The 27,348-nt window shown below is 44.2% G+C and overlaps 1 protein-coding gene across 2 annotated transcripts; it reads left to right on the top strand.

The window, feature by feature from the left end:
- The first annotated feature begins 7,029 nt into the window (after nucleotides 1–7,029).
- LOC116989510 (CTD small phosphatase-like protein 2-A) lies at nucleotides 7,030–26,637 on the top strand. Of its 2 annotated transcripts, XM_033046976.1 has the most exons (11): nucleotides 7,030–8,714; nucleotides 9,396–9,501; nucleotides 10,746–10,886; nucleotides 13,532–13,646; nucleotides 14,961–15,069; nucleotides 16,459–16,545; nucleotides 20,088–20,150; nucleotides 23,182–23,261; nucleotides 24,439–24,565; nucleotides 25,228–25,323; nucleotides 26,255–26,637. In XM_033046976.1, the coding sequence occupies exons 1-11, from the start codon at nucleotides 8,535–8,537 to the stop codon at nucleotides 26,315–26,317; spliced, it is 1,167 nt and encodes a 388-aa protein (XP_032902867.1). In that variant the 5' UTR covers nucleotides 7,030–8,534; the 3' UTR covers nucleotides 26,318–26,637. The 2 variants fall into 2 exon arrangements, with proteins under 2 accessions (XP_032902867.1, XP_032902866.1); XM_033046975.1 differs by lacking the exon at nucleotides 26,255–26,637 and having other exon boundaries at nucleotides 25,228–25,860.
- Nucleotides 26,638–27,348: the final 711 nt, after the last annotated feature.

Here is a 27,348-nt window from a genome sequence, read left to right on the forward strand (position 1 = left end):
TATCTGTACACAAGATTTGAAATGCATTGCTAAGCTTGCTTGTATTGCCCATATCTGTGCAAGAAGGAACTGCAGATGCTGGTTTAAACCGAAGATAGACACAAAATGCTGGAGTAACTCAGCAGGACAGGCAGCATCTCGGGAGAGAAGGAATCGGTGATGTCTCTGGTCGAGACCCTTCTTCAGTCTGAAGAAAGGTCTCGACCTGAACCGTCACCCATTCCTTCTCTCCAGAGATGCTGCCCGTCCCATTGAGTTACTCCAGCATTTTGTGTCTATTGCCCATAACTGTCGGTTTGCATGCAATGTCGCCCTTGTGGTGATAGTGCTTTGGTAAATGGCTGGTTTAGCCTAGTTACATTCCACCCTCTACCACAGAAGCCAGCTCCAGTTTCAACGTATAGTTTGCACAGTGCCTCATGATCTCCACCAGAATAATGGCATGGGTTATCTCCATGGGGAAGATGTTTCCTGTATGGGATTGCGTCACCCCTCTGAACACAGCAATAATTGGCCTGTGGTGGGAGATTGCAACCTTCATGTGGTCCGCCCTGTTTCAACGAGTGCAATCAACTGGCCGTGCACGATCAAATAGAACAAGTTGTCCCACAATTTTTGGCTGTGCATGCCATACGCAAGAAGAATTAGCCTTATTATTATCCACATTGCCTTCAGCAGTATTCTAAACACATTCCCAATGGAATATACTACACTGAGGTAATTGATTAGGTTTGGAAGTTGGTGTAAACAGACTACATGTGGAGCTGTGAGCTACAAATAAAATGATGCCCGTGGAGATTAATGTAAATCATTTGATGTTTTTTCTCATTAATTGAGATTAATCAAATTGCCCCCTTGTTAAGGTGCACTATGAATTTTAATTAGATATTTAATTGTTAATTCCTCTTTCACTCAAGAGTGGGCCCTGTGCCAAAGTTCTATGTTTGCTGGTTGCATTCCAGAGGCTCCTGCAAAGGAAAGACGATTAGATTGATGGTCTTGTTCCACCATGCAAATGCAATTGCACAATTTTGGTAGTCGAAATCATAGTTGTGTTCCTCCATATCTCCAGTCAAAGGGGTGTCAATTGTACCACTATTGGGCCTTTAATGCTGCGGCCTCATCATGCCAGAAACCCGGGTACGATTCTGATCTTGGGTGCTGTCTGTTCGAGTTTACACATTCATTCTGTGACCACGTAGGTTTCCTCCCACATAGAACAATACAGCACCCTGTGCTGAACATGATGCCAAGACCAACACTTATCTGCCTGTACATCATCCATATACCTCCATTCCCTGCATATCCATACACCTATCCAAATGTCTTAAATGCCACTGTCGTATCTGCCTCAACTACCAACCCTGGCACTGTGTTCCAGGCACCACCCTCTGTCAAAATAAAAATCTGCCCTGCACATCTCCTTTAAACCTCACACCTTAAAGCAATATCCTCTCGAATTTGATTTTTCTATCCTGGGACAAAGGTTCTGACTAGCTACCCTATCATAAGCCTCTCATAATTTTATATACTGCTAATCAGCTCTCCCCACAACCTCCAGCGTTCCAGAGGAAGCAATTGTCATCCTAAAGACATGCGTGTTTGGAGATTAATTGACCTGTACCTTTCCCCTATTGTGTAGAGGGTGCGAAAATGGGGTAACACATGAACTGGTGATCGATGATCAGCATAGACGCAGTGGGTTGAAGGACCAGTTTCCATGCTGCAACTAGCTACGGTTGGACCTTGAACAGCATAATCTTCAGCCAGTGGAATACTGCAGTCAAGTCACTGTTGTGAGACAACCAATTGATGCAGTGGAAGCACCCCTAACCTTAAACTGTAATATAATAATAACCAGGTTATTGGTACTGGCCTACATCATATCGGCCAGAAGACCTGGATGGTAACTCCCCTGCTACTCTTCAAAATGGTGTATATTTTAGTATGGAAAAGAGAACAGACTAAACATTAGTTTAACCATGCAAAAGACCACCTTCTACAATACAAGCCTCTCCCCTCGCCCTCAATGTCTACTGCAGTGTGAGATTAGACTTCAATTCTTAAATTTCTGGAGAAGGTCTTGAATCCATCATATTACTGACCCAGATAATAACAAGAGTATGATCTGATATATCAGCCAAATCTGGTGCTACAATATAACAGAACAATATTGGGAATATTGAATAAAACAAAATATTAGAAAAGCAGCAGCATAAACAACATCTGTGGGAAATGGTTCAGGTCATACACCTTTCATCAGGATTGTGATAAGGACAGCAAACGAGACAATAGCAGATATAGGTCATTTGCAACCACTGGCATCAAAAAAATATTTGACACATTTTGTTGGCAGTATAAGATTAAAAATGGAAATAACCAGTTGGAAAACTGAAATAAACAGTATGTCTAGGAAGGAACTGCAGAAGCTGGTTTAAACTGAAGATAGACACAAAATGCTGGAGTAACTCAGCAGGACAGGCAGCATCTCTAAAGAGAAGGATTGGGTGATGTTTCAGATTGAGACCCTTCTTCAGACTTCTGAAGAAGAGTCTTGACCCAGAACGTCACCCTTTTCTTCTCTGCAGAGATGCTGCCTGTCCTGCTGAGTTACTCCAGCATTTTGTGTCTATCTTCAGTTTAAACCAGCTTCTGCAGTTCCTTCCTAGACATACTGTTTATTTCAGTTTTCCAACTGGTTATTTCCATTTTTAATCTTATACTGCCAACAAAATGTGTCAAATATTTTTTTGATGCCAGTGGTTGCAAATGACCTATATCTGCTATTGTCTCGTTTGCTGTCCTTATCACAATCCTGATGAAAGGTGTATGACCTGAACCATTTCCCACAGATGTTGTTTATGCTGCTGCTTTTCTAATATTTTGTTTTATTCAATATTCCCAATATTGTTCTGTTATATTGTAGCACCAGATTTGGCTGATATATCAGATCATACTCTAGTTACTCCAGCATTTTGTGTGAATAACACAGTAGATCAACAAACCCCATTTTATGTTTAATCCATTGTCAGATCTATAATATTGATTTTTCTTAATCTTTTACAATGCTGAACATTGTACATTTGTTGACCACAAGTAGTCATCATTACTGGGCTGGCATTGTTGCCCATCCTAAATGGGAGCTGAACCGGAGACTAGTTAATAATCAACTACATTAGTGGGTCTGAAGTCACCAAGTCAGCAACCTGGCTTTCCTTGAAGGACATTGGTAAACAATGACACAATAGGTTCAAGTGAGTTTCAAACTTAGATCTCTGGATCATTATCCTGATCCTCTGAATCATCATCTTGAGCAGATCTTGGGATGGAGGATGAATCGTTCCCATTGCCAGTACTGATAAGACTATAGTGGATACTGCAGATGCTTCCACTGGTGAATCAGTTAGCCTGATGAGGCAGTGGGTATGTCGTCTATGAGGTGATGTGCTCCTTATACAAATAACACAGAGTCTCTGATCGCGACTCATGGACTCGGTTCTCAATGCTCATCCTTGATGAAGTCATGGGTCAGGGATTGCCAAGGGTTGTTGTGTTTTATAGGAGGCTTTGATCATGTCATTAAATCTTTTTCTCTACTCATCTGGTAAACTCTTTCTAAAATAGAGCTCGTACTAGAATGCCTGTTGCAAGAGTCTGTTGTGGGGTTTACAAACAATATTCCCTGCCCAATGGAATGGATGAAATGTAACTCAGGCCTTGATGCTGCCCTGGGAAAAGACACTGAGATTGATTTACTTCTATGTCTGGGGAAATTGGACAACTTTGCAAACACAATATTGATGGTATCTTTCCAGTTGCTGATGTTTCTGTTGTAGGTAGGTTTCATAAAGTCATACAATGAAACAGGTCCTTCAGCCAAACTTGCCCATGCCGACCCATCTACACTAGTCCTTCCTGCTCATGTTTGGCCCATTTCCTCTAATCCTTTCCTATCCATGTACCTGGTCAAATGTATTTTAAATGCTGTTACAGTGACTGCCTCAACTACCTCCACTGGCATCTTGTTCCATATATCCACCACCCTCTGTCACCCAGAAGCATATGACAGAGTTTACTACAGCCTGCTAGACCATGAGTTTTGTGCCTTGCTCGACTTCTTGATCTTCAAAATACCTTTTCCTCAACAAACTGAAGCTTATGCAGGTACATTGAAGGTGATGGTGAATTTAATCAAATGTCGCTTTTATTGAGAAATGGCTCTGACGATATGAGTCGGGTAGCAAATGAGAACATTAAATTTCACGGGTTAGTGGTGTACAGTGACACTTCTTTCAATCTTTCTCACTGCAATGCTGTACTTCACCTCTGCAAACTTTCCAGTGGAATAGGAAATGTTTCTATCTATGATGACCACGTACCAGAATGAAGATCATCGAAATCACAGTCATTGAACCACAGCATCAACAAGACACTTACAATATACAAGTTTGGAGGCCAATCCTCAAGGCAATGCTCACTGAGAGCAGGGGACTTACGCTCAACATTGGCATGGCATACACCCTCCTACTGCATGCCTCTAGGTGCTGGTTCAGAAACTAAACCCCCATGTTTTAGTGGCAGATGCGAATGGTTTCTTCAACATCTTCATTAGCATCATTCAAGGTTTCAAGGTCAGTTTATTGTCAAATGTACCAATTAAGGTACAGTGAAATTCAAGGGAAGAAATTCAAAAGAAGGGTTTCGTCCCGAAACGTTGCCTATTCCCTTCGCTCCATAGATGCTGCTGCACCTGCTGAGTTTCTCCAGCTTTTTTGTGTACAGTGAAATTCAGATGGCCATCCATCATTTACAGATGCATGTAATGAGAACGCACCAAGTTTGTGTGATATGATCCATTGGCACACTTCCCATCCATACACCCGACAAAGATTCCAAAAACAAGTTTTACAAGAGAAGGCAAGTAAATATTTGTTAATAGCTCTTTCAATCAAAATATGTCAACATTTTATCCTGTGCAAAAATTGTAATAATTAGTGGGCCACTGAGTTTCAGGGTAGGACCGTGCCCGTTAGGTATTAAATTAACTAGAGTTGAGCCCAGTCTTTTTTAATGAAGAGAAAAACGTTGAGTTAAATTACTTTTGATTGTAATCACATGTTCCTGGGACAAGAGGGATATGGGCCAAATGCAGGCTGGTGGGACAAGTGTAGATGAGACATGTTGGCCGGTGTGGGCAAGTTGGGCCGAAGGGCCGATTTCCACGCTGTACGATTCAATGAATCAGATGCCTAATTCTCTGTCTCACTTCCTCTAACCTCGGTCCTCAACCTCCAATACTAACCAAAGAAATTCAATGTAAACTCAGAGAAAAACATTTCCTTTTCCAATGAGACATGTCGCAGCCTTCTGGATTTAACAATATCAGATCAGAAGCTTTTTTCATTTTAATTATCCTCTATTTAAACATCCTCCAATCGGACCTTTCATTATTCTGAATATTTATTTTATCTATTTCATCCCATCACCCATGTTGTCATTAATATCTCATGCTTTCCACCCACCCCAGATTTCCCCATTTGTTCCCCTATATCTCCATTGCATCTGCCTCTCAAGGCCTCCTTTATCTGTAACTATCCCCATTTCACCTGAAACATTAACTCCATTTTCATTCCATGCAGGACTGTGAGATATATTGCGGGACTTTTTTCCCCTGAAGCTCTCTATTTGAGGCTCCATACACATGCGAGAATCAACTCACTTGCAATGTCCCTCATGATAGTAAACCAGTTGCAACTCGGGGGCACTAGAGAAATCCACTTCTTCTTCTTCTATGTAGTGTTTTTTGGCGGTTGGCAAACAACTTTTTTGGTGCATTACCGCCACCAACTGGCATGGAGTGTGGATCAAACAACACCATTACATATACTAATACCCTATATCCTTCTGAACAAATTGGTTACCCTAAGAAAAAGCAACAGGATTTGATAGCACTTATATGAACTCCCTTGCAAAATATCTACCAAATCAAATTGTACTCTTTCTTTTCTGAACTGCTCACTCATCCGTCCTCTCTCCTCCTCATACCTCTCACAATGGAGAATGACATGCTCTATTGTCTCTTCTTGCCCACAGTATTCACATCTGCCTGTATTATGCTTGCCTATTATAAAAAGTGTACTGTTCAGACCAGCGTGTCTAAATCTAATTCTTGAAATTACTGTCTCCTCTTTTCTGTTTTTTCCTGCACACCTCATTTCTCCCACTTTCCTCTGGACTCTGTAGGAACCACCGTCCTTTCCGCTCTTCCTCCCATTGCTTTTGCCATCTTTCCTTCAGTCTGCTTAATAATGTCTTTGATTTCAGTTTTACCTATGTTAATACTTAAATCAATCTTACTTCTTTTTGTTACCTCTTTTGCTACCTTATCTGCCATTTCGTTTCCTCTAATGCCAATGTGTGCTGGTACCCATAAAAATATGACTGTAAGCCCCATCATTTGAATTCTGAATAGTGTTTGTTGTATTTCAATCAAAATGTCTGGTCTACTGTCTGAATGGCTGTGCTGTAAACTCTTTATTGCTAAACTTGAATCTGAACAAATAACTGTCCTTAAAGGCCTAGTATCCTCGACCCACTGTACCGCTAACAATATTGCAATCATTTCACCTGTGTATACTGAGACCTCATTATTGATCCTCTTCCCTACTTTGATGTGAAATTCTGGTACAATAAATGCTACTCCTACTTTATCTACTGAATCTTTTGATGCATCTGTATAAATTTGGACAAAACTGTAGTATCTGTCAATGTATTCCTGTATGATGACTGAATTATACATATGTTGTTTATCCTTGTTTTTCTGTTCTAATATTGTAAAGTCTACTGTTGCATCTGGAAGTATCCAAGGTGGAATTGAAGATAATGGAACCGTTGGAACCACATTTAATTGTGCTATGCTGATTTGTAATGCTCTCTGGGTCACTGTCCATCCAAAACTTTTTGTTTCTCTTCTCTCCTTTTCCCAGCATGGTTTGACAGTAACTTGTGCTGGGTAGAGAAATTCTCCTTCCAACAAGATGCTGTTGAACACGATTAATTGGTTATTAACTTCAAGGCAATCTCAGCTGAGGATAATCACGAGGGCATTTTTGTTAACCTTTTAAGCACCCGATTACACTGATACACAAACTCAGAGGGTATTAGATTGTAAGTAACTTCACAAACACAAGAAATAAATTGAATATCTAAAGTGATACATTTTTCTCATTTCCCTGCATACAGCCAGGAGAATGTTCATTTGCACGTAAATTTGTTAGATAAAAAAACATGTGAAGTAGGAAAGGGTTAAAAACCACCCATAAGCAAAAGTGTTGAGCAGGTCAGGTGGAGAGAGGAAGTCATTAAGCATATGATCTGGAAGTTGAATGAGAGAAGACAGTGTGTGTGTGTTTTTACTGATCTAGGGTTGAACTCAGTGAAGCTAGAAGTGAGGCCTGTGTTACATCTTGTTGTCCAGGCATTGGGTAGGTAATACAAAGATAGAAATGTGACTTGAAATTAGCTCCATTTCATTATTTATTCAATCTTGTCTTCATAGCCTCTCATCCAGATGAATGATGCTGCACATTTACTTGAAGATATTACAAGTTTAATATTCTTTTGGCCTGTTTCTTGGGATGGGGATGATGCCTGTTCTGCTTTTTAATGAGTTCTGAGGTGGCCGATGTGAGGATTGTACATTTTCCACACAGCGTGTGGATAATACTGGGGAAGTTGCATTGCCTTTCAAAGGGAACTGGCCTATACTTTGCATACCAAATCACCTGGCTATGTTGGAAGGATAATGGAGTATGTAGTGGGGTGTCTTTTACAAAGAGAAGGTATAGCTATGTGCTGTTAAACCTGATTCATATTTCCTAAATGTTAAAGGACTTTATCATCAAACAATGTTCCCCATTCAAAGGTGGATGAAAATCCAAACTATCCCCAACAAACTGGCAAGACTAGATTAGGACACGCCATAGGACTAGTTAACATGCAACATGAACATTTCACTGTACCTCGGTACATGTGACAATAAACTAAACTAAAACCCAGGAAGAGGTGCAGCAGAGGGTGGGATACGTCAATTGAAAATGTGTTGGTCTATTAGTAGATTATTTTTAAACTAAGTATTAATTTCAATGAACATGGGGGGGGGGGGAAAGCTCCTAGCACACTAATATGTTCTGATTGAATGTGCTCAAGGAACTAAAGAGCCTATTAATGTTTCTGTGTTGCCCTGTTAGATGATTAGGCATGTTGATATCCTTGTGTTTTCATGTTTGAATTTAAGGATAAAAATTCAGGAGAATAGACCTAAAATTGTTTCGATAGATTAAATGATCTTCTTTGGATTATATTTAGCAACTTTAAGAGAATGTGGTGGTTTATATTTTAGAAAGTGCTGTGTCTTTACGGTGGATTCATCTTTAATTCATTAGAACTCTGCAATTCCAAGTGTTTGTTAGCCATCAACCAGGTGTTTCCTCCATGTCCATTCCTCTTGTATCTAGCCAGCCGTTACTTGCACGATGAACCTGAGGTCGGGCAAAGCCACGTCAGCAAATCCCTTCATTCCCCGCACTCCACGCTGCACTAAGGTTCGAGATGGGCTCCTGGAAACGCCACCAGGAGGAGACTGTGGTGAGCCTTCCAAGACTGCACGTTCAGCAGGAAAAACCACACCCAGAGCTTCATCAAGGGTGAGAAAGGTATGTCTAATATTAAAGGTACACAAAAAAGCTGGAGAAACTCAGAGGGTACAGCAGCATCTATGGAGCGAAGGAAATAGGCAACGTTTCAGGCCGAAACCCTTCTTCAGACTGATAGGGCGGGGAGAAGAATGGAAAAAGGAGGAGGAGGAGCCTGAAGGCTGGGGGATGGGAGGAGACAACAGGAGGGCTGAGGAAGTGGAGGAGACAGCAAGGACTAACAAAATTGGGAGAATTCAATGTTCATGCCCCCAGGATGCAGACTCCCATGAGGTGCTGTTCCTCCAATTTCCGGTGTTGCTCGCTCTGGCCATGGAGGAGACCCAGGACAGAGAGTCTAATATTAAAATGTAATTAATCATTTCAGAAATTGAAATTGATTTTGCCACTTCAAACACAGCTACGATTTGCACTGTAAAGCATTATAAGTACTTGCATAGTATAGCACTTGCCTCCTGAATATAATAATAATAATTTTTACACAACAAAAAGGCTTCTCACTGTCCCTCAGTACACGTGACAATAATAAACTAAACTTCATTTCAGAATGATCCTGCTGTCTATCTTAATTCCTTTTACAACCACGGATTTCTTGACAAGCGAGGGGTGGAAGGTGAGGGAGAGTGAAAATACCTCCACTGTTTAGTTCATTTAATTCCAGTTCTGTCCTCTCTGCACCAGGCCAGGCGAGTTGTGACGTTTGATAATGTACCTGATTCCTTCTCGACCACACCCGGAACCAAACGATTACCAAGAAAACGCTGGCAGGAGGTGGAGTTTAAAAGAGGTAGGGGTAACTCGGTAATGGTAGTCCATTTTGTAGCGTTGTAACTTCATTTGTAAATACTTGTCAATTGTCATTATATGATCATGTACATATCACGTCCAGTATAGAACCAATCTGAATCGAGGTTGACATCCGAGCACTGTTCACATTGATTAATTGATGGTCTCCTAACTCCCTCATATTATAACAACAGGGGAAATAAGAGCAGGAATAGACTCAGCCTGCTATAGGGAGAGGCTGAGCAGGCTAGGACTTTATTCCTTGGAGTGCAGGAGGATGAGGAGTGATCTTATAGAGGTGTGCAAAATCATGAGAACAATAGATTGGGTAAACGCACAGTCTTTTCCCCAGAGTAGGGGAATCAAGAACTAGAGGACATGGGTATAAGGTGAGGAGGGAAAGATTTAACAGGAAACTGAGGGTGACGTTTTACACAAAGGGTGTTGATGTATGGAACAAGCTGCTGGAGGAGATAGTAGAGTCGGGTTGAGACAGGGTGGTGAATCTGTGGAATTCTTTGCCACAGAAGGCTGTGGAGGCTGTCAATTTATATTTTTAAAGCAGAGGTAGATAAATTCTTGATTGGTACGGGTGTCGGGGGTTATGGGGAGAAAGCAGGAGGATGGGATTAGGAGGGAGAGATAGATCAGCCATGATTGAATGATGGAATAGACTTGATGGGCTGAATGACCAAATGCTGCTCTTATCACATATGACCTTATGAGGTACCATTTGCAACGTTTAAGAAGCATTTAGATAGTTCCTGGATATGACAGGTTTAGAGGGATATGGGTCCTATGCAGGCAGATCGGGCTAGTTGAGATGAGGCATGTTGGGCCGAAGGGCCTGACTCGATGACTCTCTGACCTTTTGGGCTTGATGAGATGTATCCAAACATGCTGTAGGAGCCAAGGGAAGAGATTGGAGGGGCAGTGACCATGAATGACAGTAGATTAGGCGATGTGATGCCCTTTTACTCAACAACAGGGATAAGCCAGGTAATTAGTCTCAAGCCAGCAGTGGGGATATCATTAGAGATAATTCTGAGGGAAAGGAGTGATTGAAGCAACTGCTGAAGCAGGAATAAACAGCGGAACTCGCGTAGATAGAAGTCCTGTCTGACTAATTCAAATTTTGCAAAGACTTAACCAGTTATGTCGATGATTGTAGTCTAGATGGACTTTTAACCCAGTGTCACCTTGCGATATTACATTGATCTAAAAAATATTTTTTTTTATTTCAAGGGTTTGACTCCACTTCCTGTGCAACAAAATCCCACACACGGGTGAGGTTTCATGAGGAACATCACAGGCCGGTAACCAGGAATAACCACAATGCCAAGCAAACATTGTCCGCGCTTCCAATCTTCCCTTCAGCAACTCCTGGTAAGTTCAATGCGAAACTAGAAGGTGGAATTTGTACAAATGCCTTGTATCTTGAGTATGATTCATTAGGCAAACGTGGATATTACTGCCTGTTCAAGAGAGCCTTCGATTCAGCTCTTGGGGCTAAAGGAATCAAGGGATATTGGGTGGGGGGGGGGGGGGGGGAAGCAGGAATGGGGTACTGACTTTAGATGATCTAAATCTAAATCATAAATATCTAAATTTAAATTGTATTAGTTATTTAAGTTATGACATCGGATGGAAGCTGCATACCAAATCTCGTTGCACTTATGTGCAATGACAATAAAATATATTATTATTATTATTATTATTATGATCAGCCATGGTAGACAAAAGTGCTGGAGAAACTCAGTGGGTGCAGCAACATCTATGGAGCGAAGGAAATAGGCAACGTTTCACGTTGCCTATTTCCTTCGCTCCATAGATGCTGCTGCACCCGCTGAGTTTCTCCAGCACTTTTGTCTACTTTCGATTTTCCAGCATCTGCAGTTCCTTCTTAAACAGATGATCAGCCATGATCATATTGAATGGCCGTGCTGGCTCGAAGGGCCGAATTGCCTACTCCTGCACCTATTTTTCTATGTTTCTGCCACCAACAAGTTAATTCAGTAAATGTCCACAGAGGCTGTACTGGGTCAGTTTATTCTTACTGCCCTCTTCTCTTTCTGCAGTCCCACATCTTAATTAGTTTCAAATATTTATGCATTTTCACTAAACCAGAAGTCAAAGGGAATTTCTGAAGGAGGAAGGGCTTGGGATGATCTGATTCAATGCCTGGCAGTCCTGGCAGCTGGATCATACAATAGAAATGGGATTGTTGATTAATCTCTTGTTTGGAATCACGAGGAACTGCAGATGCTCATAAATTCGGAAGTCATAGGAGCAGAGTTGGGCCATTCGTCACGGTGGTGTCCGGGTAAGGCTACTGCCTTGCAGCTCTAGAGACCTAGGTTCGATCCTGACTACGGGTGCTGTCTGTACGGAGTTTGTGCACGTTTTCCTCGTGACCTGTGTGGGTTTTCTCCGAGATCTTCGGTTTCCTCCCACACCCTAAAGACACACAGATTTGTGGGTTAATTGGCTTGGTGTAAAATGTAACAATGTCCCGAGTGTGTGTAGGATAGTGTTGATGTGCGGGCATCTCCGGTCGGTGCAGACTCGATGGGCCGAAGGGCCTGTTTCTGCTCTGTATCTCTAAACTAAACTATCGTAATTCAATCATGGCTGATCTATCTTTCCCTCTCAACCCCATTCTCCTGCCTCCTCCACGCAACCTTTGACACCCTTACTAATCGAGAATCTATCAGCCTCCGCTTTAGAAAATACCAAAATACTTTGTTTCCGCAACGTATGTGGCAATGAATTCCACAGATCACCACCCTGGTGCTGGTTTACAAAAAAAACCCATAAAGTGCTGGAATAACTCAGTGGGTCAGGTAGCATCTCTGGAGAACATGGATTGGTGAAGGTATACAAAAAAGCTGGAGAAACTCAGCGGGTGCAGCAGCATCTATGGAGCGAAGGAAAAAGGCAACGTTTCGGGCCGAAACCCTTTGGGTTTCGGGACAAAACGTTGCCTTTTTCCTTCGCTCCATAGATGCTGCTGCACCAGCTGAGTTTCTCCAGCTTTTTTGTGTACCTTCGATTTTCCAGCATCTGCAGTTCCTTCTTAAACACAATGGATTGGTGAAGTTTCAGCTCTGGAGCCTCCTTCACTAAATCTCTAGTTTTTTATGGAATAGTAATTGTCACTAACTTAGAAATGCCTGATCCCATTTAATCATAGAAGCTAAAAGGAGAGTTGGGTCTGTCAACTATTTGGTTGAGGGGTATCAATTGCAGCAGTCTTTAGATAGACACAAAATGCTGGAGTAACTCAGCGGGTCAGGCAGCATCTCTGGAGAAAATGAATACAAGATAGAAAGAATTTATTAGCCAAGTATGTAAGAACATGCAAGGAATTTGATTTGGCATACAGTCATGCCAAAAAAGCAGCAAGACACACAACTACATAAAAATTAACATAAACTGCGAGTTCCGTGATGTTAAGTCTGTAGTCTCCCGCGGTTGGAGCTCCCGGAGTCGATCCCCAGCAAAGGGAATGCCAGCTCCACGTTGTTAGGCCGCAGTGCGGACAGAGATACGATACGGAAAAAGTTGCATCTCCATTGAGGAAAGAGATTTTTAAAAGTTTTCCATCCATTTTCTGACTACTTTGACTCTTGTGCCCTTGGTGTGTTGCCACTCCATCTCTTTATCTCTCTACATCATCGTCTATATCTTGTTTCCCTTTCCCCATACTAGTCTGAAGAAGGGTCTTGACCGGAAACATCACCCATTCCTTCTCCCCAGAGATTCTGCCTGTCCCTCTGAGTTACTCCAACTATTTGTGTCTACCTACTTAAAAGAACAATTTGCAGCTTTGTCTTGGTATTGTATGGTACTTTATTTGTCACGTGTGCCGAGGTTCAGTGAAATTCATTTTTGTATACAGTTCAGTACAGGTATCACTATACATAAGCTCTTAGATAAAACATCTCAGTGTGTAGCAGTATTACACTGAGATGGTATACAGATCTTCTAGCTTCTATCAACAGTTTGAACAGTTTTCTCTGCTCCAACAGACATGGATACCAATAGAAATTTGGACCGAGGCTCTGTGCCCCTGGAGTGGATTTTCTCCATCAATGTCTCAATGGATGCGACCTCGCTTTGTGCCAAGAAAGAAACCTTTAATCAGTAAGTACTGGACGGAGTTTCCCTATTGGTGACCTTCGGATCTGCAAAGAAACTTGTTTAGTTTGGACATTTTAGGTTGGGCCCTAAAATGCACAGTATTAATTAAATTAAGCAGTCAAGCTCTTAAACATCTTGGGCAGCTGAAAAGGACAATGATCCACCCTCGAGATTAACAGCAAGGAACAACCGCAGGAAATGGGCAGAGATAGATGGATTCCCCCTCTTGTATTTATGGCCCTTCAGCTCTTTACCTGATAATACGGGAGTCGAGGGTCAGTGGGGGATGGCAGGAGAATGGGGTTAGGAGGGAGAGATAGACCAATGATGATTTGAATGGCGGAGTAGACTTGATGGGCTGAATGACCTGATTCTACTCCTATGACTTATGACCTTCTGAGATTACTTTTGACAACAACTTGGATGAGATTTCGAATATCTTCTATCATTTAAAAACTCGGTTTGGTAAATTTTTTTAGTGTATATTTCAAAAATATTTAATTCTTAACATGATGATTTTATGCCTCTTGGTAATTAGCTTAGGTTGGGTTTAAGGAAAAAACTGAGTCCCCCAGTGCCCTCATCAATGCATTTGTTTTGTAGACAAAGGTACCAGGATGCATATTAATCATGATAAGGGAATAATGTTTGGTGCCAGGTAAAGCCAGCAAAGTCTGATCAAGGATAGTCAGAGGGTCACCAATGAGGTAGATAGTAGTTCAAGACTTTTGTGTTCCAATATCCCCAACTGGTAGAGTTGATTGTGGGAGGAATGCTGATCAGGCCACTGAGAGCTCTGCCCTCAAATCTATAATGGTCACTTGAACTGAGGCTCCACGTACAAGTGATCTGAACTTGCGTGCACACTGAGGGGAGAAGTGTTCTATTCATGACCTCTCTTCACCTGGAAGAGCTTGGAATTCACCCTAGTAAGTTATCCACGAGTAGTTGCTCTACTCAACAGCCAAAAATCTGTAGCCTCCCTTTGATCTGGTATTTTGTTGGTTCACATGCTTGATCAATGGTGTTTTATCATTAATGTTTTATTATTATTAATGTTTAGTGGTTTCTGAGTCATTCGTAACTGTCGCTGTGTGTCATGTTGTTACTTGTGGGCGGAGCACCAAGGCAAATTCCTTGATGTGAATACTTGGCCAATATACTTACTTATATGTCTCTAAGTTAAATGTCTGGGCTAACGAGGCTTTATTCTGGTATTACTTGGACAATAAAGTCAGTAATACCAGCGTAAGGTTCAATCAATCAACTGTACTGGAATTTAAAACTGAAATTTCAGATATTATTATTATTTCTCAGGTATAAATTCTTCAAGGAATTTCAAAGCTCGACAGAAGATTCACTTCAAAAATCCATTCTTCCGCTTAAAACCCGCAGCGTCCCTGATTACTCGCTCGTTCTGGGGCTGGTAAGTTTCCTGTTGCTCTTCAATAAGTAAAGTAAAACGCCCAAATTCATTCTGCAGAGTAAGTCGTTTTTTTTAAGCAAAATTTCACTGGGAAAGATGTAACTGTTCTGCTGAGTTGAGATTAATCTGGAATTGACAAATGGATTGGCTGAATGAACAGGGCGAAGACCTGCCCCCTTTGGGCTTTTTAGTTTAGTTTAGAGATGCAGCGTGGAAACAAGCCCACCGGACCCATACCAACTAGTACACTAACACTATCCTACACGCACTAGGGCCAATTTTCCATTCATTCCAAGTCAATTAACCTACAGACATATACATCTATGGAGTATGGGAGGAAATCGACTATCTTAGAGAAAACCCACTCGGTCACAGGGAGAACGTACCAAGTCCCTACAGACGGCACCCGTAGTCGGGATTGAACCCGGGTCTCTGGTGCTGAAAGGCAGCAACTCTACTGCTGCGCCACCGTGCTGCCCAGTGCAGCTGGCTTGATTAGTGCTGCAATGTCAATATTTCGTGTTGAGGTTCTAGACCGCATTTGTCCTGGGATCCCCTTGTCTGGCATCCTCTCATCCCTGACCACACAGTTTGGGTTCAAGTCCCATCCAAGCAAACTTGGGTGGGCACAGTGGCACTGGGGTAGAGTTGCTGCCTTACAGCACCAGAGTCCCAAGTTAGATCCTGACTACAAGTGATGTATTGTACGGAGTTTGTACGACCTCTCTGACTGCGTGGGATTTCTCCAGATGCTCTGGATTTCTCCCACATCCCAACGATGTGCAGGTTTGTAGGTTAATTGGCCTCTGTAAATTGTACCAAGAGTGTAGGATAGAGCTAGCGTAAAGGGGATCGCCGGTCGGTGTAGACTCAGTGGGATGAAGGGCCTGTTTCCACGCAGGACAGAACAGAATCAGGTTTGCGGTGTGAGCCGAGAGCCGGGATGAGTGGTCACAGGTCACCCGTCGTGTTTTGTTGCATTTCTCCTCATGCAGCACCCCCTTAAACTTGTGCATTTCATTGGGGGGGGGGGGGGGGGGGAGGGGGGAAGACTCGGTGCTGGAGTAACTCAGCGGGTCAGGCAGAATCTCTGGAGAATATGGTCAGGTGAAGTTTTGAGTCGAGACCCTGCTTCAGACTGATTACGAGGGTGTAGGAGAAAGAAAGCTATCTCCCTCTGTAAGATCACCCTGGGCTTCCTGGTCTCCAAGGAACAAGGTCATGGCCTGTCCACACTCTCCCTGTTGCTCAGGGCCTTGAGTCCTGGAGACTATAGCAGGTTATCTCTTCCAGGACTCGAAGATGGAGGACATCGCTGGTGGGGAATAATTTCCAGTTTAGTTGGAGCCCAAGTGCATTTGCTGTATAATATCTCTTTTTTTATTATAGGACGAAACTCTTGTCCATTGCCAGCTGGCTCCCATGGAGAATCCAGACTTTGTATTTTCTGTCCACTTTCAGGATAAAAACTATCAGGTTTGTCCCTCTTGGAGCTTGGACTAAGTGTTCTGTGCCTTGTGTTGTATGTGGGGCGCTCAAACCAACTCCCAACTCACTTCATCTTCCCACTGCTCTCAACTGACAAGTCCATTGCTTTCCCCACTCTTGTTGAGTAAGCACCACCCTGCAGGTGCCACTTGCATTAGCAACTCTGGGCTAGTAACATTCTCATCATCATTATCCCGGATATATAGGTTTCTCCTGAATTCCCTCTCTTGTATTTATGGCCCTTCAGCTGTTGACCTGGCAATACGGGTGTTGGGGGTCAGTGGGAGAAGGCAGGAGAATGGGGTTAGGATGGAGAAATGGATCGGCAATGATTTAAATGGCAGAGTAGACTTGATGGGTTGAATGGCCCAATTCTGCTCCTATCATTTATGATCTTATGAATACTCTTCGGGGCCACAGTGTCAGTAACTGCTCGCGTGGGAAAGATGTAATTGGAGTGAAAAGGTTGCAGAGGAGACTTCTGATGACGTTACCAAAAATGGTAACATTCTTGCCCAAAACAATGCAGCCTGTGTTCCTGCTGATTTGGCGGATGCCCGAATCTATAATGTCCCTCCCCACAGATAAGTGTACTCCTACTGTCGCACATGCAACTCTGGGGCTGCACGGTGGCCGCAGCGGTAGAGTTGCTGCCTCACAGCGCCAGAGACTTGACTGCGGTGCTGTCTGTACGGAGTTTGCACGTTCTCCATGTGACCGTGTGGGTTTTCTCCGGGTGCTCCGTTTTCCTCCCAAATTCCAAAGAGGTGCAGATGTTGCAGGTTAAGTGTACAGGGCAGAACTAGTGTATGGGGTGATCCCTGATCAGTGCGGACTCAGTGGGCCGAAGTGCTTGTTTCCACGCTGTATCTCTAAAACTAAACTAAACTATTTGTCCCGCTCCATACCAGTAAAGCCTGCAGACTACCCTTTCTCCAAATACCCAGAGTTAGTGACCAACCCTCTTGCTCAGACTGCTGCCCACGCACCTCTTTGACATGCGGTTGTGCCACATGAATATTGCATGCACACAATTTTAATGCTGTGCAGATTGACTAAGCCCGTTGTATGGCAGAATGTTGCACATTTCTTTTGCTGGAATATATTCGCTAGCTGTCACTGATTTCACTGAGAGCCAGTCTGTAGTACACTTGTTCAGCCCTCCTCCAGAACTGCGGAACAATGGGGTTTATTTAATGCCTTCTTGTGAACCCTGATAATGGACTATTGTCAGATGTTGGATGGAATAGTGGAGTTCATTATCCAGAAACTGCCCGGGTGGGATGTCCCCAGGGTCCACGCACAATCAACTGGACACCTGCGGCCAGGCTCCGTCTGAAGTCCATGCATTCACTAAAGACGCGAGTGTGGAATGGGAAGGGGCGGGGATGGGGGCAGGGAGATTCGTGACACTCGGCAGCTTTTATCTAGAAGTCCAACCTCGGTAAAAGAGGGGCCGATCACCCCAAGAGTTTTGCTCAGCCCAAGATGGAAATATCAAATACCGGGGGATACAGCTTTAATGTGAGGGGGGCAAAGGAGATGGACGGGGCCAAGCTTTGTTACGCAGGGTGGCGAGTACCTGCAATGTGCTGCCGGAGGTGATGAGGTAGAACCGCTAGTGACGTTTACGTGTTGGATAGGCAAATGGATGTGCAGGGGATGGTTATGGATTATGCACAAGCAAATAAGATCAAGGCAGCATAGTGGCGCAGCGGTAGAGTTGCTGCCTTACAGTGCCTGAGACCCAGGTTCGACCCTGACTGTGGGTGATGGGTCTGTATGGGGTTTGTACGTTCTCCCAGTGACTGCATGGGTTTTGTCCAGGTGCTCCGGTTTCCTCCCAAGACTCCAAAGACCTACAGGTTTGAAGGTTAATTGGCTTTGGTAAAATTGTAAATTGGTCCGAGTGTGTGGAGCAGTGTTAGTATAAGGGGTGATTACTGGTTGGGGCAGACTCGGTGAGCCAAAGGGCATGTTTCCGCGCTGTATCTCAAGTCTAAAGAGTCGGTCATATTTGGCACAGATATTGTGAGTCAAAGGGCCTGTTGTGCTGTAGTCCTCTATGTTCCAAGCTCCTCCTAGTTGGCATCTCCTCCTGCTGAAGCTCGGATCCATCTCTAAAGCAATTAACATTGTGAACTCGAGTGCTGGAGGAACGCATGTTGTGGAACATAGAAAAGAACAGTCCAGCAGCCACAGTATTTTGTGTCTGGAGTTGGGACTTTGTTGTCTCCCCTTCTGTTCTCGGTCCTGGTGCGTCTCGTTCTATGTATTATCCAGACAGATCGGCTGAAGTAATGAGGTTAAACCCTGCGGACTACCATTCACCAGCACCATGCAGCCTCCCCTTGGTGTCCATCTTGTCACAGAGGTTCCCTTATTCTCCCCACACCTCCCCCTGCTCTGCCACTGAAAGTGCTGGTTTCAGTACTTGCCTAGTCCTAATGAAGATCAAGCTGAAACGTTAACTTCTCCGCACGCGCTGTCTCACCTCCTGTGTTTGTCCAGCACTTTTTTCTGTGTTTTATTTTGGGTTTTAAGGAACATCTTGCAGGGGGGAGCAAGGCGTTAGGGGGAGACTATAAGAGCTGGGGCGGATGGAGGCTTCATGGAGGTACCACATTTGCCATTGGAAAATGGGGGCAGAATTGGAGGTGTTAGCGGCCTTGAAGATTTGTAGGGCTGGTGACGGCAGAAGGGGAGGCCCATGGGAGGATTGGAAAATCACAATGGAGATTTTAAAATTGCTTTTTAATAAAACAAAAAACAAAATAAAGATGCAAGCTCCTGGAGTAACTCAGTGGGTCAGGCAGCATCTCTGGAGAACATGGTGACGTTTTCGGTTGGGGTTCTTCAGGCTGGTTCTCGTGGGGTATTTGGGGTGGAAGGGGGGGTTGGAGGAGAGGAAGGGGCAGGACAAAACCTGGCAAGTGATAGGTGGATACAGGTGAGGGTGAGGGTGGGTTTTGATAGATAGATGGTTGGATGGAGGCCAGAGGTGAAAAGACAAAAAGTGTTAGATATGGATATGAGAGGTGTGAATTGTGAATCCAGGGGAAGGAATATAGGTGGGAGAGGGAAGCGGAGAAATGAGTGTCAATCCAGGTGGGGGTCGGGGAGGACTGGGGGTCGGGGAGGGTTGTTTGAATTAGTTACCTGAAAATTGGAGAATTCAATGTTCATGCCGTTAAGTTGTAAGCTACCAAGTGGAATATGAGGTGGTGTTGCTCGTGTGTGTGTGTGTGCGTGTGCGCGTGCGTGCGTGCGTGTGTCTCTCTCTCTCTCTGTATCTGTGTGTGTCTCCGTGTGTGTGTGTGTGTGTGTGTGTGTCTCTGTGTGTATGTATCTGTCTCTCTCTATACCTGTGTGTGTGTGTGTGTGTGTGTCCTCACTTTGGCATTGGAGGATGGGCCTGTTTAGGACGGGGAACTCTCTCTAAATTGGGGGGGATATGTGGGAAAGGGGGGAAGGTTTTAAAACGATTGTTTGAAGAGATTTTTTACGAGGATGTTTCTTCCTGTTTTCAGGTCTACGTGAGACTGAGGCCTTACTGCAGGGAATTCCTCGAAACCATCTCGCAGTTCTACGAGGTAAAGCCTCTCCCTTGCCTGTATCCACCTCTCACGTACCAGGCTTTGTTCTACCCCTCCTCTCTTCTAGCTTTCTTACCCCTCCCCCCCCCCCACCTCATTCTGCCCCCAACCACAGTCAGTCTGAAGAAGGGTCCAGAGCTGAAACGCCACCTATCCATGTTCTCCTGAGATGCTGCCTGACCGGCTGAGTTACTCCCAACTCCTTGTGTATTTTCACTGTTATTAATTGTTCTGTTTTTGATTTGATTTTTTGAATCTGACCTCTTAATTTGCAATTCTAAAGGCAAGCGCTTGTGCTCTAGGGGAAATCTTTAACTTTGCATGTTTCGTTTCCGAGACTGACGGGTCACTGGGCGAAGGCGCTATTGATGAGTACATTTCTCACTTTAAATCGTTCATGTAAAATGTCCTTGGGTTATACAGAGAAGTATCAGCCTGGTAACCGCAACGAGTTGGTGCATTGAAACTATTTTGAGCTTCGTATTAAATTGCTTCTACGTTCTTGAGCCAGGAAGCAAGCACCTTCTGTGGTTCTGCTGCCTGACGTGGAATGAGAGGGACAATGATGTGAGCTGTTCCAGATAGACACACACAGCTGGAGTAATTCAGCGGGACAGGCAGCATCTCGGGAGAGAAGGAAAGGGTGCGTGCCTGTCCCGCTGAGTTACTCCAGCTTTTTGTGTCTATCTTCGGTTTAAACCAGCATCTGCAGTTCCTCCTTGCACATGCCAAACTCCAGCTGTTACTCAATGTAATCTTCACCCTCCATTCAAACTCTGCCAAAAATTGATGTAAATGCTGACTGAATGCGAAGAGCAAATTCCCACAGCAAATGTTTGGCATTTTCTGTACATGTTCAAGATTGCTGCACTTGAAGTAACCCTGTCCACAGAACTGTCTTATCCAAAACTCCACGCCACCACCTCCCTCTATAACCCCCCACATCAATTAATCACCAAAATGAATTCATGGCCCTTGGGATTCAAGGAGCGCTGGCTGGCTGCGTAGAAAATTGGCTTCATGGAAGGAAGCAGAGGGTAATGGTGGAAGGAAGGAACTGCAGATGCTGGTTTACACCCAAGGTACAATACAAATTTATTTGTCATTTGAGCCCCAGTGAGACTCAAACGAAATTTTGTTTCCACAGCCATACAAACAAAAACAATGTCCTACAGACATACACACAATTAAGTTCACACAAACATCCATCACAGTGAACCCACTGTGATGGAAGGCAAAAGTCTTTTCTCTCCCCTGCTCTCCATGTCTCTCCCGATGTCCAAGCCCCAGGCGGGCGATGATAAGTCCCACGGCCATTTTAGGCCGTGCCGGGCGATTTACGGCCCCGCTCCCGGTCTAGAAGTCTCGAAGTTGGAGCCCCCGGCGGGCGCTGTAATGTCCCACGGCCACGAAGCCGTGCCGGGTGATGTACTTCCCCGCTCCGGGTCGTTCCAAACCCCGCGACACGGGCTGGAGAAGTCGCGTTGCGGGAGCTCCGGGAAGCGGTCTCTCTCTCCCCCCGGACCCGCGAGCTCCCGATGTCCCAGTCCACCGGACCTGCGGCTGCGTTGCTGGAGCCTCCGAGCCCCAGGAGTCGAGTCGCAGCAGCGAGTCACCACCGCTCCCCACGTTCAGAGGCCGGCCAGCCCCACGATGGTGAGTAGTCCGCAGCGCAGTCTCCCGAGCCCCCGGGTTGTTCAGGTTGGAGGCCGCTCCACGGTGCTAGGCCCCAACGACAACGGAGACCCGACAGGGAAAAGGTCGGGTCTCCCAGACAGGGAAGAGATTTTAAACGGTTTCCCCCTCCCCCCCCCCCCACATATACACATTTAAAAACCAGTATTTAAAAAACACCAAACACTACATTTAACTAGACAAAAAATAAAAAAAGACAGACAGGCTGTAGGAGCCGCTGCAACGAGTCGCGCCGCCACCAGACATGGTGGTAGACACAAAATGCTGGAGTAGAGTGTAGAATATAGTTTTCAGCATTGTAGTGCATCAGTTCCATAGACAATGTCCCCAATGGTGTAGAGGTGAATCAGACAGTTCCCCAGCTTATGGAAGGACCATTCAGACGCCTGATAACAGAGGGGAAGAAGCTGTTCTTGAATCTTGTGGTACGCACTTTCAGGCTTGATGGGTTAATTTGGCATTTGGTTATCTCTGGTGTAGACGGGTGGGAGTTAAGTGGCAAATGAGAGAGAAAATGTCTAAATTAATGAGCGGGGGGGGGGGGTGTGATTGCTCTGAAAACTAGCATTGATTCGATGGGATGAAAGGCCTCCTGTGTTATATAAAAGATATGAAACAGTGTTCCTCTAGATGCTTTTGATAAAATCTTTTAATGAAGTGAATTGTTTGTATGAAATAACACAATGGGTGTTTTTTTTTGTGGTCACTTTAGTAAATTAAAAAGCCTTATAGGCCTCAATTTAACACTCAAATAGTCCTGAATAGCTGTGTCATTTTTTTTTTTTGGAAACTTAAAATTGTGCTACTTAATGGGTGTTTGGCAAAGACCCAATTTGTTGCTAAGTGATGATCTCATATCAGCTGTAGCAAACAAAACATTTTTTCCTGGCTTGCACTCGCAAAAGTCTGACTGCTTTTAATCTGTAGGTGAACTTGAATTTAAACTTGGACCGTGGGATGGGGAAGAAATGGAATGAATGGCTGGCTGTGCCTGAAATGGATGCTACCTCAGAATATCCCATCCACTGGGCTGGTTTGCCAGCCAGGGCATGGTCCCTTGACGCAACTTCCTCTCGGGAGAGTTTTTCTTAATCATCGGCAAGGGGGTTGTTATTAATTTCATAGTTCTGAGCCTGACCCTTAACTGGAATACCAGACTCTTATCCATCTGGCCTTTTGGGGTCCAAACAGATTGAGAACTCTCCCAGTTCACGTCACTGATCTTAGATCGTCCATTTAGATTGTTTTGTACGCAAAATGGTGAATGCACGATTAAACGGCTGGTGATTTTTGGTGGAGTTTGGGTTGATCCGTGCTCTGCTCTTTCACTTAGATTATCCTCTTCACCTCTGCTACCAAAGATTACTCTGACAAAGTGTTGGATATACTGGACCCACAAAGGCGGATTATCAGGCAAGTTGTTTGTACTTGTGTGGGAAGCCTTCACTAAAGTTTATTTGTTTTTGTTTAGAGATGCAGCGCGGAAACAGGCCCTTCGGCCCACTGAGTCCGCACCGACCAGCAATCCCCGCACATTAACACTATCCTACACACACTAGGGACAATTTACACGTGTACCATGCCAATTAACTTACAAACCTGTATGCCTTTGGAGTGTGGGAGGAAACCGAACATCTCGGAGAAAACCCACACAGTTACGGGGAGAATGTAGAAACTCTATACAGACAGCAGCCGTAGTCGGGATCGAACCCGGGTCTCCTGCGCTGTGAGCGCTATCAGTCAATAACTCTACCGCTGCGCCACCGTGCCGCCCATTGCTTGCCTGAGTGAACAACATTGGCCTCGAGTGGTGGTCAGGATTGCTCATGTATTTGAGGTGATATTGTATTTGGAATGTGTGTGGTGAATTGCTTGGCTCCAGTTAATGGTCATTGCCTGCTTTCATATATGTCCTTAAATGTGCGGTAGGGAGTCCTCCCTGATGTGCTGTTCAATTGTACCCTCTCACCCGGTAGTATGGAATGGATTATGTGGCCATTCCCTCAGTGATCCACAGTGATTGGACAGGTTGACAGCTTTATTTTTCCTGCTAATTTAGAGATACAGCGCGGACACAGGCCCTTCGGCCCACCGAGTCCGTGCCGACCAACGATCCCCGCACACTACCACTATCCTACACACTAGGGGCAATTTACAACTTTACCAAGCCAATTAGCCTAAAAACCTGTACATCTTTGGAGTGTGGGGGGAAACTGGAGCACCCGGAGAAAGCCCAAGCAGGTCACGGGGAGAACATACAAACTCCATACAGACAGCACCCGTAGTCGGGATCGAACCCAGGTCTCTGGTGCTGTTAGGCAGCAACTCTACTGCTGTGCCAATGTGCTGCATTTGGAGGACAAGCAGGAGACGAGTGTTGGCGAGTCTGGACTGCTGCCGGGGTGTGGTACATGTGGGCTGTGATGTGCTTTGGAACAAAAGATGTATCCCTCTTCCCCACGACACCACCCCTCACCCTTCATCTCTCCCCCCCCCCCCCCCCCCAAAAACAAACAAACCTCCCTTTCATTTTTCATTTTGAGTCGAATTTGATCCAAGTCACTAATCGATGACACTGAATCTGTTCCAGGCATCGTCTACACCGGAAACACTGCACCAGTGTCATGGGCAGCTACGTCAAGGAGCTGATGGTCCTCGGCAGGGATCTGGCAAAGACTGTGTTTGTGGACAGTTCTGCTGAAGCTTTCGTTGGTCAGGTGTGATGGGGATTTTAACATTGTTATTCTATCAAATATATATATGGAATAAGATAGAAAACATTTTCACCCAGAGAGTTGTGAATCTGTGGAATTCTCTGCATCAGTAGGCAGTGGAGGCCAATTCTCTGGATGCTTTCAAGAGAGAGTTAGATGGAGCTCTTAAAGATAGTGGAGTCGAGGGATATGGGGAGAAGGCAGGAACGGGGAACTGATTGTGGATGATCAGCCATGATCACAGTGAATGGCGGTGCTGACTCGAAGGGCCGAATGGCCTACTCCTGCACCTATTGAACATGATGCAAAAACCATCATTTATCTACCTGCACATGATGCATATCCCTCTACTCCCTGCATTTGCCAATCCTAAAGTGTTATAAATGCCACTAACGTGTCTGCTTCACCCACCTTCAGCAGTGCATTCCAGGCATTCTCCACCCTAGGTGTTAAAAAAAAAACTTGCCCAACACATCTCCTTTAAACGTCCCCTCTTGCCTTAAAGCTGTAAGCTCTAGTGCATAACACTGAAGCAGAAACTGTGATAGTCCTGACAGCTGATTAAACGCACTATACTAAAGTGATTCTTCTCTTGAAATAAATGTCTGCAAGCTTTGCTAATCAGCCGATGTGCTTTTTGACATGCCTTTGTTTTCTCCTCCAAGACTGCAAATGGGATTCTAGTCAAAAGCTGGCTCGAGAGTCACAGCGACCAGGAGCTCCGCAATCTCATCCCGCTTTTGCAGAAATTGGCAGAACTGGTAAGGCGTTGGTGGGCATCCAAGACTGATGGATCTGCTCTCTCTGGCTTTCGGTGCATCCTGGAATTTGATATCTGCACTGCAGACAGCTGTGCCTTTAGTTGCCAATGCCCTTGACTCTGCAGCAAAAATGAAAAACATGCTGGAGGTATTCGTCAGACAAGCCAGAGGTCCACTTCCCTTCACTTCCCTCCTGGCCCATTGAGTTCCTCCAGAACTTTGTCCTTTGCTTGAGATCCCAACATCTGCATTCTCCTGTGTTCTTATTCTCTGGAATTCCCTTGTAAATACCTCCTCCCTTTGTGACTATTTTTACATCAATACCTCAATCTGACTTGACATCTCTCAAATGTTGCTTCTGCTGTAAAACACCTTCAAACATCTTACTATGTTGACAGGTAAAATAGAAATGCAAATTGTTTTTCTCTAATCTACTGAACCTTAATTAATGAATTAGCAACTTAAAGATCTTGAGTGGAGTTTAGTTTATTGTCACGTATACAGTGAAGGTACAATAAAAAGATTTTGTTGCGTGCTAACCAGTCAGCGGAAAGACAATACATGTTTACAATCGAGCTGTCCACAGTGTACAGATAGATGCACGATAAGGGAATAACGTGAATGACATTTAGTGCAAGATAAAGCCAGTAAAGTCCGATCAAAGATAGTCCGAGGATCTCCGTGAGGTAGGACTGTTCTCTAGTTGTTGGTAGGATGGTCAGTTGGAGATCCTTCTACACGTAATTCACCATCAAACCAAATTTGACCTTTCTGAAGAAGGGTCTCAACCCGAAACATCACATATTCCTTTTTCTCCAGAGATGCTGTCCGACCCACCGAGTTACTCCAGCTTCTTGTGTCTATCTTCTTGACCTTTTTTGCAGTCTGCTTTGGTTGTTGTGCTCACCGCGAATCATCTTTGCTTTTGCAGGAGGACGTCAGGCCCGTGATTCAGAGGAACCAGCAACTCAACCAGCTAAACGTGGGAGTCTAGACAGAAGGCTGCCTTTGAAGGGACTGTGGGCTCCAGTAAAAACAATGGCCTTTTCCCTTCCCAACTAAAGTCGTATGTTGAGCACCAAAACCTGTCTCATATTGTTGGAGAATGATGATTTATCAAACCTGCCTGGAACATAATGTAAACTTAAGAAGTAAATGACAACATCTTGCTTTACCTCCAGTTGTTCACAGGCCCAGTTGTTTTATGTGTCGGATGCAACATTAGCCAAGTCGTGATCACTTGCATCCTGTTAGATTATTTTTCTACTAGTTTTATCCGTAATTTACAAATAAAGGATACCGCATTAATGCCTATCACAATGGCTGTCTCTTAATTGATTGTTAAGTGGTCAATTTGAATCTGAAAGTGGATTGTTTTAGATAAGATGGAAATGAAATTTCTATTTGAATTTGAATCGACACACAAGGCTGCATTGCATGTAGAAAAACAGAACTTGGTTTAAGCTCTGGGTAAAAGCGAAAGAGCTTATAATATGTAACTATATTTTACCATAACATGTTTGCTTCTAATAAAAATATTTAAAAAAAACAAAAAAAAAAACACGAAAAAGTCAATTCTGACTGAATTGGAAACTGATATTAAGCTCAGGCAGAGCTTGGGAGAAGAATAATTCAATTCCCCATAACTATATCAATGCAGCCAACTACTTTCTAGTTCTTGTGAACCTGATGTTTGGTGAGCAAAGGTTAAAGACCCAAAGGCAATCTTGATGCAGGCTAAACTAATAAGGGTTGGAATTATTTAGATTTGAAATATTCTTCTCAGTTCTTTTGAGAAATTGTTCTCACAGTGTCCCTAGTGTGCAAGATAACGTTGGTGTGCGGGGATCGCTGGTCGGCGTGGACTCGGTGGGCTGAGGGGCCAGTTTCCACTCTGTATCTCGAAACTAAACTAAAGACTGGCTTATGTCGAAGGCACCTGAGGAGAGGCAAGATAGTTCCGTTGTAAACAAATTCTCAACAGGTCATGCAGCATCTGTGCAGCCGGAGGTTGGGTCAACATTT

The sequence above is a fragment of the Amblyraja radiata genome, chromosome 29, assembly GCF_010909765.2.
Source record: "Amblyraja radiata isolate CabotCenter1 chromosome 29, sAmbRad1.1.pri, whole genome shotgun sequence".
In the NCBI taxonomy this organism is placed as follows: domain Eukaryota; kingdom Metazoa; phylum Chordata; class Chondrichthyes; order Rajiformes; family Rajidae; genus Amblyraja; species Amblyraja radiata.

Excerpts from the sequence above, each read along its gene's own strand:
- LOC116989510 (XM_033046975.1), top strand. The coding sequence starts at position 8,535 with ATGAACCTGAGGTCGGGCAAAGCCACGTCAGCAAATCCCTTCATTCCC. Across the intron at positions 9,502-10,745 it reads GGAGGTGGAGTTTAAAAGAG|GGTTTGACTCCACTTCCTGT; the intron begins GTAGGGGTAACT and ends TTTTATTTCAAG. Across the intron at positions 23,262-24,438 it reads CCACAAAGGCGGATTATCAG|GCATCGTCTACACCGGAAAC; the intron begins GCAAGTTGTTTG and ends AATCTGTTCCAG.